Below are 17071 nucleotides of genomic sequence, written 5' to 3' on the forward strand. Positions count from 1 at the left end.
ATGTAGAACAAAGATGAGTTACTTTTGCTGAGGTTCCTGCTTGTGGCACTAGAGGGGAAGAGGGAGGAGAGGAGGGAGGGGTCTGGCTGCAACCCGGTACTCACTTCCCTAGGTTTGATTTAAGGAGGGAAAGAGGGTGGGTTTCCCCAGTCAATGCTCCCTTCATTTTTATAGCTTGTTGGAATCTCTCTTGAAATTACTCCCAAACGTGAGCTCTCCCATCTCGAAACTGATCAAATGGGATGCCGGGGAAACCCAAGTCTTTTCACCTAATGAGGTGGCAGAGGAAAACTTAAGTTCTGAGCTCAGATTGGTAGGCCAAGGCTATAGTGACCAGTTCCCAAGTTAGATATCACTTTGGCTTCAATTTAATTCAACATGGAACACTAATTATATGCCTGGGTTCCCTTTCCCATACTTATTCATACCCATTTGGCCCTATCTTCTCTCAATATTGTTTTCTCATGTCAGATTATCCTAAAAAGGTCTCTGTTTACTCCCTCAATTTCTATATTGAAAAAGTCATTGTCCTCTTCATGTTGGCATAGAGAGATAAGACACCCAGGACATTCACTTTAATCTTATATTTGTAATTTAAGTTACTTTTTTTCTGAACAGTTAAAAACAAAACAAAACACACTATATTACCATGATCCTAGGTTGTGAACATATTGGTACATTGACTACACATCACCATAACATAATCACAAAAGTCAAAGCAGTCAGTACTGAAGAGTCTAGAGAATAAAGGCTGAGCCAACCGAAAGCTCACAGGGAGGCTCACACTTGTTGCCAGGCCTGCCCCATAGCTGGAGTCCAGTGAACATCCGTCAGAACAGTCTGCGTTGGGCTTGATTTGGGAAAGTGTTAGTGTCCTTGGTACCCAGAGATCTAACCCTTCTTGTTGGTCTTTTCCATCAGTGTCCAAGAAGAGAAAGGGATAGAGGGGAGGTGAAGCTTTATAATGCTGTTTACTGCACTGACCCTTAAACACCCACACAGCCACCCAGGAACCAGTTGGGTGGGCTGGAGAGATGTTGGCAGATGTCATCTGCCTCCAGGAAATTTTAGGTCATAGGTACTCAATTTCCAACAGAAGAGGTTTCTGGGTATCAATGCATTAAGTTCCACCTGAAATCAGCAGCCATAATCACGTTTTGGTTTCTCTCCTCAGTCCCAAGGATTCTGAAGTCACAAATGAACTACAGGTAAAGTAACAAGAAGAGAAACTCAGCTTTATTCTACTAAAAGACGGCTGTCTTTTCAGCACTGATTATGTTGAGACTGTGAATAACGTAAGGGGCTGTGGTCTGCCAGCAATCAGCTATGTGGATGAGGCCTGGGGAGATAAACTCAGCCTGCAGGTTCAGGTACACTTGGTAGAAGTGAAGGTTACTCTAGGAGGGAAGAAAGGAAGGCAAAAAGAAGCAAGGGCACCTTTTTCTGTTCTCCAGCTTGGGGAAGTCTGTTGAACTCAGAGAAATGGAGGAGGAGATCAGAAATATGGATTAAAGTCATATGGCAAACCTGATCATCAAACACGTGGTAGGCATCGAAGCATCCCTTTTGACACCTGGAAGTACTTCGGATTCCTCCAGAATCAAGCTTGCAGCCTAGCCTCTCTGGCCTGCGCTGTTCTAGGCAGGAAGGTATTACCATCTAAGATGCCAAGAAGGTCAACAATACCAAGGTGTCTAATTCTGGGGAAGAAAATGTTGCCCTAGTTATTCCAATATTCCCCCTGCCACTCCACCCCCAGCCCTGTGTTTCCATGTACAATCAAGTGCTAAGTAAGGAACAGACCAACCACAGCTATTCAGACCAATGGGTACCAGGAGACGGCAAAGGAGAAGAGTGCATATTTTCTTCTCTTCAGCTTTTGATTTTACAAAAGAAAAATAAAAAGGATTTTTCTTACTCAAGCAGAAAACAGAATGATTTAGGGGTCCCAGGGTCTTTCCCAGAAACAAGCTATGAGGGCCAGACTTTATTACTTGTCAATAGAATTCCAGAGAGTCCCTGTCTCTGAAGTTTCTGGTGAAGAGTCGTTGGAAAGAATTTTGCCAAGGGACAAGTGTAAAAGGCCTCCCACTCACAATTCATGTCCATTTTCAAACTGCACATAAGAAAGTAAAAGGATGTTCTCAGCAGTGGAAATATACACACATGTAGCAAGGCATGCTGGTTTTGTCCAAGGAGCCCCAGTGTGAACAGAGAGCTCACAAGTGCCCACAGAGTAACCAGGTGCAGGGGCATGCACACGCTCCTTGCCTGCCTTTGAACAGGATTCCTCCCATCTTTATGAGATGTTTCTTTCAGGCCTAAATTGGAATTTTAGTGAGAAGAGACTAATCTACAATGGGGACATTTCATTTCAGAGCCCAGAAACACCTTCAGCTCCTTTTCTACCATTCCTTTGGAGGTGCTGAGACTTCATTTCTCTTGTCTTTTTAAAAAGGTCAAACTACATTTTTTCTAGCCCAGTTGGGGATTAGTGATAATCAATTCCCACTGAAATCATGCAGAGATGGTAAGTGGCGTTTACTTTCTCTGGAAATGAACTTCTACTTACCTGATTATTTCTTCTACAATGAACTGGTAAATGACCCCCAGAGCTGAGAAATGTGACCGACAAGTTTTTCAGACCACTTAACTTCATTCCCATTTCCATGAGCAGCAGAGGACAACCTGGAGAATATCCTCGATAGAGCTAATGGCTCCAGACTGCAGGGTTCACCCTTGATCTCATTTATGATGTACTGGACAAGCTCCTGTCAACATACCTTCAACTGAACCTAGATGAGAGAGCAAAACCCTGGGGACCAATGAATATTCCATGGTTCCACTTCTGAACAGCAGCATATAAGAGAAGGACTGGTAAAGTTATGGCTATTGGACAATATTTTGAAATAGCTCAAAATCCACGCCTCTTTAATGCCTGACCTGGGATGGCCCTCTGCCCCATCTATAGCAAAATCCTTAACCAATCAAAAAGCCATTAATAGTCAACACACACACACACACACACACAAAGTCAAGACAATAGACAAGGAACCCTGATAGTGGCTAAATAGAAGACATACATCTAGCATGTGGGTATTTGGTAAGGAAATTATATTCAGAAAATATTGGGTTGGCCAAAAAGTTCGTTTGGGTTTTTCTGTAAGACGTGTGGAAAAATCCGAACTACCTTTTTGGCCAACCCAGAATTTCCCAAGCAATGACAATCATTTCACTGGGAAATATTTTCTGGCTATAACCTGGAACTAAAAGCTTAAAAGCACTCATAAAGCAGGAAAGGGAAAATGCATATGCACAATCTGCCTCTCAGTACGTAACAAAATTCAGTCTGGGCATATTTTGGAAAGAGGATTCCTTCTGGCAAAGCAGAGGAAAGAGTGAGGATGACCCCCCCCCCCCCCCACCCCGAACTAAAGGTGGCCTGGCTTTGAGGTCGCCTGCAACAGGATCCCATTCTGAAGTTTTTACAGCAGCTGGTTAAAAGGGGCCTTTCTTTTACTCAACTGCTTTGATATAACGGAAACAATGGGCCTGTCTGCTCAGCTTCCAAGGGAAGGCTTGGAGACTTCCCTGTGCCCACTGATGGGTGTGTCTGTGCCACACAATATGGCTGGTGAAGGCCCATTCCTGCCCAGGGAAACAAGCCGGGCACATACTGATAGTACTCCCTGTGCCCCCAGGTTGGGGGGCACACATGCCCTGCACCTGAAGCCCCTATAGCTGCTTTTGAAGTGGCCAGTAAGCCTTGGCCCTTGCTGAAGTCCATTTATTTATGTTGCTCACCAACTGCCAGAGGAATTTTACTGGGGAGAGTGGAGAGTAAAATAAGGCCAGGAGAAGGAAGAAAAGGAAAGAGAAGGCAGTTCCTGTGCCATTAATAAACCCTGTGTGCCAAACTTCACCCTGATTCTCTCTCTGGCAGTTTTGCCTTTTATAAATACCAGGTTTGGAAAAGCAGAAGGAAGGTTCTGCAGAGCAAGGTTGAGATGATTAGCTTGATTTTTGAGAGACAATATTTACTGGCTTAAATGAAAAAGACATCACCTTTTAGTCTTGACTACCTGGTAAGCTAGTCTGATCATGGTCTCGGCAAAGATACAGGCGCGCCTGGGTACTTGCAGGCCCTGATGAGGAAATCAGAGACGCGAACCATTATGCAGAATGCAATGAGCGACTGGCTCTGGCCATTTCAACCCTTTCTGTAGGCTGAGCCTTAGCAGTGATTTAAGATGAAGTACAACGCTTTTTATTACACATCTAATTGTTAATGAGAGGAAATGCAATCAGCAACTCCTTTCCACACTCTACATGGAATCGAGGAGACTGCTGAGTCCAGAAAAGATGTGGCCATTGAAGGAGCCCAGGAAATTTCTGCCCCTCCCCCCTTTCTTTGGGGGGGGGTGGGTGGGTGGGTGTTACAAGGAGAAGAGAGAAGAGGTGCAAATACGACGAGAGTACCATGTCTGAGAATCCATCGTTGCCACATAGGGTCACTTGCAGCAAAAGCCTGGGTTTGAAATTTTGACTGAAGAGTACTTAACTCTTCTAAGTATTGCATTTTCTCATTTGCCTTATGATAACTGAGGATACTTTCTTCATACTCTTTCTTCTCAGGTGGAGCAGATAAACATGTTGAAGGGGAGTGGGAGAAGGGGCAAGAGGGACAGAAACAGAGAAAGAGATGGAAGGAAAGAGGCCCAGATCTTCCAGGGTGTACATTCTTGTTTTCTTTCTTTCTTGCCCCAGAGGCTACACAGACAGCTGTTTCCTCCTAAGCACAGTGGGGCTGGGCAGATCTTGCCAGGTGCTGGGTATTCTTGCAGTTTACAGGGAGACACTGGGTGCTATCTGGCTTGAAGTTGTATCCCCCGTCCCCTAGAAGTGGCTCTCTCCCAGTAGGCTACATAGGAAACTAGTTCTTCTGCATAACGGCAAAGCAAGAGAGATTCTGGCAAAACACTAAATATATTTATGTCATCTCTGTCTGGAACCAAATGAGGAAAAAACATGTGCAGGAGGAAAGAAGGAGGGGAGGTGGGGTTTAAAAGTTCCAATCATTCACAAAAGATAGAAGACATCTTCTGATAGCAGCACGGAAGCAGTCAGCTGTGCTGAGTAAACCATCCTGGGTCGACTGCAGACCAGCTGTGTCCCAACAGGAGTCTTAAAGCCCCGCTCCTCGGCTAGTCCGGGGAAAGTGGGTGGTAGTTTGATTGTTACTGTTGTTGCTCATCCTGGTATTGGCAGGTACGTTAAATACCGCAACTTTAATGAGTCCTGTGCGAAAACAGAGCACATAGTCATTAGTCCCTTTTCCTATATTTCTCACTTTCTCTAAGAGGAAAAGAATATTAAACTAGCTGTCAATTGGGGGAAAGGCTCAGAGGTGCTTCCTAATGCCCACTTTCTGTCCATGCCATGCAGGAGCTTCTGTCAAAGGCTACATGGCCTGTTTGGGGACTCGGCAGGGCTCACTGACATGGTCAGGGCTGTAGTGCTCATGCAGAGTGACTCTGATAGCTAGAGATTAAGAATGACTATGGTGGGTGTAGCATCAAGCTTTCAGCTGCTCCCTATAATGGTAGAGTGGGCGAGGACAGCTCTGAGGCTCCATCTCTTAGTGGCCATGAACGCAATGTGCCACTAACAAAAGTGGGGGAGTGAGGTGAGGCTATCTGGCTGCTTGGCTGGAGGGGACTGGCAGTGTAGATGAGGGGAGAGCCTGATTGTTAGATGTGTGCTCTAGAAGTGCTCCTGGTACCTTCAAGGACAGGTGTGTAGGTGGTGTCTGGAAATGTGGCCTGGAGATTAGGCAGAGGTTGGGACTACAGATACAAATTAGAATTGAGAGCTGAAGCCTCGGGAAGAGATAAGGCAGACAAAGCAGGGAACTCAGATAAGGAAGAAAAGCCCAAGACAGACTCTTAGTGGACGTCTACGTTTTAGGGGTGAGAGAAAGAAGGAGACATAAACAATCAGAGAGCCAGGAAGAATATTAAAAATGGCAAAATGCCATCAAAATCTAAGGAGGAGAAAATTTTGGCAAAAGGAGGGGATAGGTACATGACGACTACAATATTAATACTAATACTAATTAGAATTTTACACTAAGAATTTTACATATAACATTTCAAGGGGATCCTCACAACAGCTCTGTGTGGTAGGTATTGCAACCCTCATTTTACTAATAAGGAAACTAAGGCTCTGCGAAGTTATTTGCCCAAGGGCATGCAGCTAGGATTCTCACCTAGGCCTGTCTGTGTGTCTTGGTTGAGGAAGCAGTGCGTCCTCTCTGAGAGAAGTGAGGACTGAAGCGAGCCCAGCAGGGCATGAAACACCCTGTTCTGAAGAACCACTATAGAAAGATGTGCAGAAAAGTGTACTAAATGTGTACTTCTGGCACAAGAACGGAGGCAGGTATGGGAAACAAGAAATGACAATAATGGCAATCCTCCCCAGTAGCTAGTACAGTTTTCCCAAACCAGTGATTACCTATATTTGAACTGGTTAGGACACCAAGTATGACCTAAATATACCATGGCTATAGATTAAGATGAATATTAGGATCTTTTCCTGCCCCAGAGAGAGGATGGAGACTTGAGTGGGAGATTATATAGAGTTCTCACCAACTCCAGAGCTACTTCCAAGGTCAAAAAATAGTTCTTTTCTTTTTTGGATGCAGTAGGGAATGCGGATAAGGATAAAAGAAAAGCTACCTTTTACAATCAAATGATACTGACAAGGCAGAGCTGTGAGAGAGCAGCCCGATATTTCACCAAGAGATTTTTCCTTTCACACATTAGATTATCTACTTGGGTTAAAGGGTCTCCATTATAGGTGCTAGTTTAATCTGGGAATTACAAAGCCATAGGCTATGGGGTCAATACTCTTAGTTTTGAAACTGATTCAAATCTCATTTTACTTTCTTAAAACTCCTACTAGATTACTGAGGCAGGAATATTAGTTCTACTACACAAGGATCATCTAGATCTAGTTCAAGAATCATCTAAGAACTGAGGCTGGCTACCTCAACCAAAAGCAGTGTCCAACGTGCAGCCCCAGCCCTGTCTCATGGTGTCAGCTTCTGCTTTACAGGACTTGGAGATATAAAGGGCATGAGAAGGCTCCATGAACTCACAATACCTTACAGCCAATGTTCCATTTCCTACCCACAGTGCTATGTACACAATTCTTTTTCATACCTGGGCAAGTCTGAGGTCAGTGTATGATTATTTATCTGGAGATATAGGTGTATGTTCGAGAAGGGGAGCGGGGGGGTTCAGCTTGGGCAGCTGGATCATTTAGGAAGTCCCAGATGAGAATTGTGTCATCATGTGAACTACTGACAATCTGGAATTCATCAAACTGGAGTCGGAAAACTCTTCCAGAATGCTCCTAAAGAAGCAGAAACAAAACTTTTGAACTACTCAAAATCAAAAGGACACAAATTCAGCAACTTGTCAAAAGGAGTCTATGGAAAGGCTATGCTGATAGTTTTCTCAACCATTTAGCTGTTTCAAGAATACAGAGAAAAACCTTAACTTGGATTAAAGGCAGGATGGAAAAGTCAAATATTGGGTAGTTGATTTCGTATACAATCAAAGTAATATTTACTACAGCTGATACATGTCAAATAGTACACTAGTTTCTCATTACTAACTCTCCTAGACTTAGGCTGAATGAGAACATTCCTCAGTACCTCCCTGGCTTTATCCTCTTCTCTGTATTTCTAGGATTCTTTTACAATCAAAGGCCAAGGACCGATGAGCAATAATAACTAGTGTGCTGGTATATAGTTATCAATTAACTCTCCCCAATTTGTAAAAGCATTTGCACATTTTTTTTTTTTAAATATTTATTTATTTATTTATTTATTTATGGCTGTGTTGGGTCTTCGTTTCTGTGCGAGGGCTTTCTCTAGTTGCGGCAAGTGGGGACCACTCTTCATCGCGGTGCGCGGGCCTCTCACTATCGCGGCCTCTCTTGTTGTGGAGCACAGGCTCCAGACGCGCAGGCTCAGTAGTTGTGGCTCACGGGCCCAGTTGCTCCGCGGCATGTGGGATCTTCCCAGACCAGGGCTTGAACCCGTGTCCCCTGCATTGGCAGGCAGATTCTCAGCCACTGCGCCACCAGGGAAGCCCAGCATTTGCACATTTTATGGGCTAAAAATTTCTATCCTGGCCAATTTCAAGCTACCCATCTGAGTTCAACCAGCTTGCAAAATTCATGAACGTCTAACAATTGGCTCCCATAAGCAGGTATAAGCCTGTTTCACTTAGAATAATGTCCTCAAGTTTCATCCATGTTGTAGCATGTGACAGTATTTCCTTTCTAAGGCTGAATAATATTCTATTCTATTCCATTCTCTCTCTCTCTTTCTCTCTCCTCTCTCTCTCTCTCTGTGTGTGTGTGTGTGTGTGTGTGTATATATTCACACACACACACACACAAACACACCACATTTTGTGTATCCATTCATCTATCAATGGATACTTGGGTTGCTTCAACCTCTTGGCTATTATGAATAATACTGCTATGAACATGAGTATGCAAAGATCTCTTTGAGATCCTGCTTTTAATTTTTTGGGATATATACCCAGAAGTGGGAGTGCTGGATCACACAGTAATTCTATCATTAATATTCTGAGGAGCCACCATACTGTTTTCCATAGAGGCTGCACTATTTTACATTCTTTACAAGATGTAAATGAGCTCATTAGATAGATGAGCATCTGTGTTCATAAGACATACTGGTCTGTAGTTTTCTTTTCTTGTTATATCTTTGTTTGGTTTCAGTATTAGGGTAATGCTGGCCTCACAGAATTAGGTAGCAAGTATTCACTCTGCTTCTACCTTCTGGAGGAAATTATAGAGAATTGGTATAATTTCTTCCTTAAACATTTAATAGAATTCACCAGTGAACCCATCTGGGCTTGGTGCTTTCTGTCTTGGAAGGTTATTAATTATTTATTATATTTCTTTAATAGGTATAGGTCTGTTCAGAATGTCTATTTCTTCCTAAGTTGTAGAAGATTGTATCTTTCAAGGGATTGGTCCATTTCATCTGGGTTATCAATTTTGGGGGCACAGAGTTGTTCATAGTATTCCTTTATTAGTATCCTTTTAATGTCCACGGGATCTGTAGTGATGCAAAGTTTAATATCAAAAATCAATGTAATACAGCAATTAACAGAATAAAGGTGAAAACCATATGGTCACCTCAATGGATGCAGATAAAAGCATTTAACAAAAACCAACATCCATTCCTAATAAAAGCTCTCAGCAATCTGGGAACTGAAAGGAACCTCCTAATCCCCTGATAATGTATCATGAAAAACCTATAGCTAACATATATCTATATAAAAGTATATATAAAATGGTAAAAGACCAAATGCCTTTTCCCAAAGATAAGGACATCCACTCTTACCAATTCTTTTGAGCACTGTACTGATGGTCAGTACAGTAAAACAAAAAAAAAAAAAAGGAAGGTACACAGATTGGAAAAGAAGTGTATTTGTACATACTTGCAGTGAACAATCCAGAAATCAAAAATTTTAAATACCATTTATAATAGCATTAAAAATAACAAATACTTAAGGATAAATATGACAAAAGATGTATAAGACCTTTACACTGAAAGCTATAAAACATTGCTGAGAAATTTTAAAAGACCTAAATAAATGGTCTTTATTGAGAAGAAAATTCAATATTGTTAAGAAGTCAATTCTTGCCAAATCAATTTAGATTCAACATGATCCCAATGAAAATCTCAGCAGACTTTTTGTTGTTGAAATTGGCAAACAGATTCTAAAATTCACATGAAAATTCAAAGAATCCAAAATACTTTGAAAAAGAACACAGTTGAAGGACTTAATGCTACTTGACTTCAAGGGTTATTAAAAAGCTGCAGTAACCAAGATAGACAAAAAGAGCAATGGGACTGAGTAGGTCCGTAAGTAGACCCACACATATATGGTCAATTTGTTTTTGACAAAGCTGCTATTAAGAAGAAAAAGGGGAAACAAATCTCCAAAGCCATTAATGGCATCTTCTCTATGCCAGGCACTTGTTCTACAGCAATAAATAAAACATAAAAATCTAAAAAAAAAAAAAAAAAAAAAGAAAACGAAGAAGAAAAAGGATAGTCTTCTGAATAAATGGAGATGGAACAATCGGATATCCATATGAACTTTGATCCATACCTTGTACCATCTGCAAAAACTAACTCAAAATGAATCACTGACTAAAATGTAAAACCTGTAAGTATAAAACTTCTAGAAGAAAATAGAGGGGAAAATCTTTGTGATTTCAGATTAGGCAAATAAATTTTTTTTTAAAGATATAATAGCTAATAACATAATCCCTAACAGAAAAATTGACACACTGGACTTAATCAAAATTAATTTCTGCTTTTCAAAAGATACTTTAAAGGGAATAAAAAAACAAACCATGGACTGGAAAAAAAAATATTTGCAAATCACATATCTAATAAAGGACTTGTATCCTGAATATGCAAAAGAATCTTAAAACTCAATAATCAGAAAGCCACTCAATTTTTAAAATGGGCAAAACATTCAAACACTTCAACAAAGTAGATATACGGATGGCATATAAACATATGAAAAGATGCTCAACATTGGGGCTTCCCTGGTGGCGCAGTGGTTAAGAATCTGCCTGCCAATGCAGGGGACACAGGTTCAATCCCTGGTCCCGGAAGATCCCACATGGTGTGGAGCAACTAAGCCCATGTACCAACTAAGCCCGTGTACCGCAACTACTGAGCCTGCGCTCTAGAGCCCGCGAGCCACAACTACTGAGCCTGCGTGCCACAACTACTGAAGCCCGTGCGCCTAGAGCCCGTGCCCTGCAACAAGAGAAGCCACCGCAATGAGAAGCCCGCACATGGCAACGAAGAGTAGCCCCCACTTGCTGCAACCAGAGAAAGCTTACGTGCAGCAATGAAAAGCCAATGCAGCCAAAAATAAATTTTTTTAAAAAGTCCCCCTTTAAAAAAAAAAAAAGGATGCTCAACATTATTAACATTAGGGATATAAAATTAAGATCACAATGCAGTACAATGACACACTTATTAGAAGGATTCAAAAAAGACTGTACTAAGTATTGGTGAGGATATGGAGTAACTGGAACTCTCATGCACAGTTGTGTTACCATGTTAAACTGTACAACTGCTTTGGAAAACAGTTTGGCAGTTTCTAAAAATATTAATAATATACTTACCATGTGACCTAGCCATTCTGTTTCTAGGATTTATCCCAGAGAAATGAAAATATATGTTCATACAAAAACTTGTACAAAAATGTTTATAGAAACTTTATTTGTAATAGGCCCAAACTGGAAATAACCTAAATTTTCATCAATTGGCAAATGGATAAATAAATTTTGGTATAACCATACAATGGGATACTCCTCAACAATTTTCAAAAAGGAAAATTGCTCTATATGAACAACATGGGTGAATCTCAAAATAATTATGCTTTGTGAAAAGAAATAGGCAAAAAAGAGTACATACTGTTATGATTACATTTATAAAACACTAGAAAATGTAAACTAATCAATACTGACAGAAAGCAGATCAGTGGCTGCCTGGGGATAGGAACAAGGAAAAGTGGGGTGGGATGGGAAGGAGGGATTACTATGTAATAGGGGGCATGAGGATATGTTCATTATTTGGCTGAAGTGATGTTTTCACTGTTTTGTACATACGTCAAAATTTATCAAGTTGTATACTTAAATATGTCCATGTTACTGTATGTCTATTATACCACAATAAACCTGTTTTTAAAAACTTAGTAAGACAACTCAATAAATAAATGAGGATGAGATGTGAAGACACTTCAAAAGAAGATAAGCACATGAAAAGATGTTCTATACCATTAGCTATCACAGAAATGCAAATTAAAACTACAACCACTACACACCCACTCAAATAGCTGTAATGTTTTTTAAAACTGACAACACCAAGTCCTGTCAAGGATGTGGAAAAATTGGACATTCACACATTGTTTAGTGGAAATGTAAAATGGTTTGCATTTGCAAACTCCCAAAATGCTACTCTGGGAAATAGCTTGGTAGTTTCTTTTAAATTTAAATATATATTCAGAAATCATACTCCTAGGTACTTACCCAAGAGAAATGAAAGAAAAAAATGTACATACAAAACCCTGTATGGGAATGTTTTCAGTATCGCCAAAGACTGAAAACATTCCAAATGTCCTTAAACTGGTGAATGAATAAAGAAATTAGTTCATCCATACAATGGAATACCACTCAGCAATAAAAAGGAACAAAGTATTTACACATGCAACAATGTGGATGAATCTCAAAAGAAGTGAAAAAAGCCAAATGCAAAAAGCTACATAAATATGATTTAATTTATATGACACTCATAGCAAAACTATAGGGACAGTTGCTAGGGGTTGAGGAGAGGGGATTAATAGGAAGGGGTATCATTTTTGGGGTGATGGAAATGTTCTGTATCTTGACTGTGGTGTTTACACAATTGCAAAATTCATAGAAGTACACTAAAAAAGGGACAAATTTTGCTGTATGTAAATTATACTTCAAAAATCAAATGAATTAAAGCACACACTTTAAAAAACCATGTGTGAAACATGCAGGTAAAGCAGTTCTGGTGCTTTAAGAACGAGCTTTAAATCCAACAAGGAAGACAAAGAAATGCATCTCTCTCTTCTCCAAAGCAGAGGCTGCCTAAATGTTGAGAGTCAGGATTCAGAACACTGGGCTTCAAATGCTTGCTCTCATCTTTTCCCTGAATTGTGCAAAAGATATGTCCTCCCTGGTGGCCCACCTAATCTTTTTCTAATGGAAGCAGCTTTCAAACCTTAAGCCACTTTCTGATCTGGGCCTTTGGCTAACACCACCATAAAGAACTTGGTGCTTTTGAGGTGACATTCTTCCTTCTATGTCACTTCTTTGCCCAAATACCAAGATGTTTGGGCAAGGGGGTATATTAGTATAAAAGAGACGAGATTTAAATTGCTGGAGGCAGCATGCCTTAAATAGGAAGCGTAACTCAGGGGCTGACCAGGGGGTTCACATAGACTCCCCTGGCACTTTTTGCAGGCACAGGTGTGCAGGTCCTCAGATTCTGGACAGGTTCCAATTTGAGTAATTATGTTCTCTCTCCCTAAGTACCCCCTACTGTTTCTGGTGGATAGAGAATTCTTATTCACTTCCTGTACTAAACTGTTGTATAGAGTTGCTGTGCAGCTGTTGAACAGCTGCCACATTCTTCTCCATATACAGTCTCTAAAGCACTTTTGGATGAAAGGCAGCTATATAAACATATTTTATTGTCATGTATTGGTTGCCTTTCCACTTAGTAGTAGGCTTTGTGAAGTTCTAACTATCAAATCCAGCTCTGTATTCCACAGCACATCAATGTTAATTTCTTTCCCTTCCTGCTCCCCAAACCCCTCTAAACAATAAGGCTCTTACCACAAGGGTCCGTAGACAGAGAGTTCCTGCAGGAGCACGGGGGTCCAAAGCAGCTACAAGATCCCACACCTTAATTTTTCTAAAGATCAAAAAGGGGACAAAAATCTTACTTAAAAGCAAAATCAAGGGAACACAGGAAGAATAGCAAAAAGTCACGGCAATAAATATGTACAGCGAAGATAGTTTATATTATAAATGCAGCTCACAGGAATATACAAAAACATTTTTGTTTTGGAGACTCAGTCCTTGCATTCATTCTTAAAAGTGGAAAATGTACGTGATTAACCTAAAACTGAGAAACAGGTTAGCTTTAACCAAACTGAAGAGAGTGAATGGTAAAGTTACACCATACTTTGGGCCAAAAGGAGTTCTTATATCGATACATTAGAACTCTTAATGATAGAAGAGATCACTTAGACCTAGAAACCTATAACTCTGAGGCATCTTCTTTCTGGTCAATTCTAAGAATGGCTCACGTCACACATATCAGAGGACTGGGGTCCATTTAAGAGCTCTGGAGTTTATGTAAGCAAATCCTCATACTTTGATTTAAATAAGAAAAGTATAGCTCTTCTATAAATCAAGTATAGGTCATGTCTCCTCAAGGTAAGTATTAATAACAGACAAAACCCAAGAAAAGTGGGTATAGATCAAAACCAGGGCAATGAGAAAATACAACCTTGGACTTACCTGGAACATGTCATCATACCCTGAACAATTTCCCAAGGGTAGAACAGTGATGGCTGACTCAAAGCAGAGGAAGTGGGTCTGTTAACACTTACTGCTGCTGCTTGAGTTGTCTTAATATATCAGTATAGCCAGCTCATAAACTAAGATAATGTTGTAAGTTAGTTTCTGATATTTAAAAAAGCTGCCAGGGACCTCCCTGGTGGTCCAGTGGTTAAGACTTCACTCCCAAGGCAGGGGGCCTGGGTTCGATCCCTGGTCAGGGAACTAGATCCCACAAGCCACAACTAAAAAGATCCCACGTGCTTCAACTAAGACCCGGCGGAGCTAAATAAATAAATATAAAAATAAAATAAAATTAAAAGCTGCCAATATTTGAACTGTGGCCTTCTACTTCCCCACATCAGGCACCTTGATGAGGAGAAATGATAGAGAGCACTTCATAAGTGAATACACTTTTGTAAGAATTTACTATGTGCTTATTAGCATTGCTGGACATGGGATCTATCCACAACATGAAAGGACTCTATGACCATTCGAAATCAGACTGAAGGAAAGTAAAGATTACTTAACTCATTGTGACTGAAATGCTAGAAGTGAGGACAAGAGGGCTGTACTTTTAGGAATCACTCAAAGGGATAAAAATTCAAGACTGTACCATACTAAGCGCCACCCCCCTGCCCCAAGATATTGCTCTCCAACATTTCAGCTTTATTAATAAGTCACTATTTTATATTCATATCCTGATATAGTGGGTTTACCCAGTTCTTTGCTTTATAGGGCTAAACAGATAAATATATAACCAAAAAACCAAAATATTAATGAAATTCATGAGCAAACAAGTACAATTAAATGATTGGGAAGCATATTTTAGAAAAGAGTAAACAAAGGAGAGGTGAATATATGGATTAGACACAAGAAATATTGTATCAGATTTTTTCTGTGATATCTTTTAGAGACAAGGAAAGGTTATATTTAACATTCTAAGGCAGGAGGGATTAACAGGCAGATTTTTTAAAAACGCTGTTAGCAAACTCACCCATCATAGGCTCCACTGACTATCCTCTTGTTATCGAATCGAATACAGCGCACCAATTCCTCATGGCCTTCTAACACTCGTAAGCATGCACCACATTCTATGTCCCACAATCTAAAAGAGAAAATTGAGTCAAGTGAATTTTCAGGTATTCTTTTCTAAGCTTAGAATGTTATAATAACATACTTCATACGTCTTTTAAAATATCCAAAAAATAAAATCAATCAACACTCATACACAAATGTATTACTTTCAGTGTAATTTATTTCTTTTCTGCCATATAAGCAGAAAAATGTACGATTTAAGTTCAAATATGCAGTATATATTTTCAAAGCACCAATCTTCATATAATTCTGTAATCAGGGTCACCAAGGAATATAAAAGATGAATTCAATGTACACAGTTGCCTATGAAGGAAATGACCAAGCCAAGAAAAATAATGTTTCCTAAAATCACAATTAATAAGAAAGAGACGCAGTATGAGTGATTTCCTGCCCTCACAAAGTATGTCCACCTTTGTCACCGAGGGCACTCTCTGCTTTCACCCCACTGTCCAGGACAGTTTTTCTCATATAATGGAAATGCAAAGTAAGTTCTCAAAAACTTTTATATACTAATTTAAATTATGTATGCTTTCTGACCAATCCAAAGGATTTGTAGGAATGATAATTTCCTTAGATATAACAATATCTCTATTTGTTGTTTTTTCAATGGCCTTTTCATTCCTTAGTACTTCTTTGAAGGAGGGGGAGAGGGTTGATAAATCTTCCAAATTCTATTCATATGCGTGTCATTCATCTTCATGAAGGAAAAATACCAAAAAGTACTTCAATTTGTGGATTCTTCATAATTTCTTCATAATTTCTTTATAATTTCAAAGACTGGCAACTCCCTGGCCAATTATGTAATGCTAAGAAAACAAAATGCACAATTTCTAGCAGGGAAACAAATCTTTTTTCTTTTTTTTAGAACAGTGGCAAAGAGAAGAGGCCTTTAGCTATTTATTAGCACTTTTCAACTGCAGGCAGGAGAAATTTAAAGAGAAGGGCCTTCAACCTCCATTTTTATCTCTCTTGCTCACTTCCTCTTTCAAGCAGTACTTTTTAAATAGGTCTATCTGGTGATAAAACTATTACGGGAAGGAAACACATCAACAAAAGGCTTTGCTATGCTGCCTCTCTGCTTGGGGCAAACTTTTGATGTGTAAGAAGCTACAGAAACTGAAAAATGTTTTATTATAAACATAACACAGTTGAAGATTTGTTTGATCTGTGCACAAACAATGAATGGCAGGATAACAGTGATCCCTTCTGGGCAAGGGCACCTGCTGCTCACCTGATAGTGTTGTCAGATGAGCCACTCACGACTAGCCTGTCTCTGTACTGCAAACAGGCGATTCCACGTTTGTGTCCATTTAAGGTCCTTACAAATTCACAAGTACTTGTGTTCCATACCTGAAACAAAAATAGCATTTGGCAGTTGATCTGGTGCTTTTACTAGTAAAATCTATGGCAACTGGAGTTTTTGGGAAGCAGAAAATAGGACTGAACTAATAGGGGGAATTCAACTTTTCAAACCAATCCAAATCAAACCAAAAAATGACAAGTTTAATTCATAGTAATATACAGCTAATTTGTAGCTGGCTGCTGTCACATGAGAATCCTCAAATTGATGTACTCTTATGGGGTTAGTCTGGTCTTGCAGACAAATTTTCTTGAACCTAAATTTACCCCTGCCCTTTTCATACTCACCATTATTTACAGGAATAAAAACCTAATTCAAGTTGTCACACAACCTATCTCACTCATTACCTTTTTATGCATAAACTAGTATTTGATTTAAATATTA

At 39.9% G+C, this 17071-nt stretch overlaps 1 protein-coding gene across 11 annotated transcripts in view; it reads right to left on the reverse strand.

Annotated features, from left to right (window-relative positions):
* Positions 1 to 560: 560 nt before the first annotated feature.
* BTRC (beta-transducin repeat containing E3 ubiquitin protein ligase) overlaps positions 561 to 17071 on the reverse strand; it is a 185549-nt gene continuing 169038 nt past the window's right edge. For 9 of the 11 annotated variants that reach the window (XM_036829029.1, XM_036829035.1, XM_036829025.1 and 6 more), the window contains 5 exons: positions 16559 to 16677; positions 15227 to 15337; positions 13501 to 13579; positions 7224 to 7416; positions 4442 to 5298 (listed from right to left, as the gene is read on the reverse strand). In XM_036829029.1, coding sequence (XP_036684924.1) covers positions 7255 to 7416; positions 13501 to 13579; positions 15227 to 15337; positions 16559 to 16677 — 471 coding nt within the window. In that variant the 3' untranslated portion in view covers positions 4442 to 5298; positions 7224 to 7254. Of the gene's footprint in view, positions 5299 to 7223; positions 7417 to 13500; positions 13580 to 15226; positions 15338 to 16558; positions 16678 to 17071 lie in introns of all 11 variants that reach the window. The other 2 variants (XM_036829033.1, XM_036829034.1) reach the window with 2 other exon arrangements.

The sequence above is a fragment of the Balaenoptera musculus genome, chromosome 16, assembly GCF_009873245.2.
Source record: "Balaenoptera musculus isolate JJ_BM4_2016_0621 chromosome 16, mBalMus1.pri.v3, whole genome shotgun sequence".
Classification (NCBI taxonomy): Eukaryota; Metazoa; Chordata; class Mammalia; order Artiodactyla; family Balaenopteridae; genus Balaenoptera; species Balaenoptera musculus.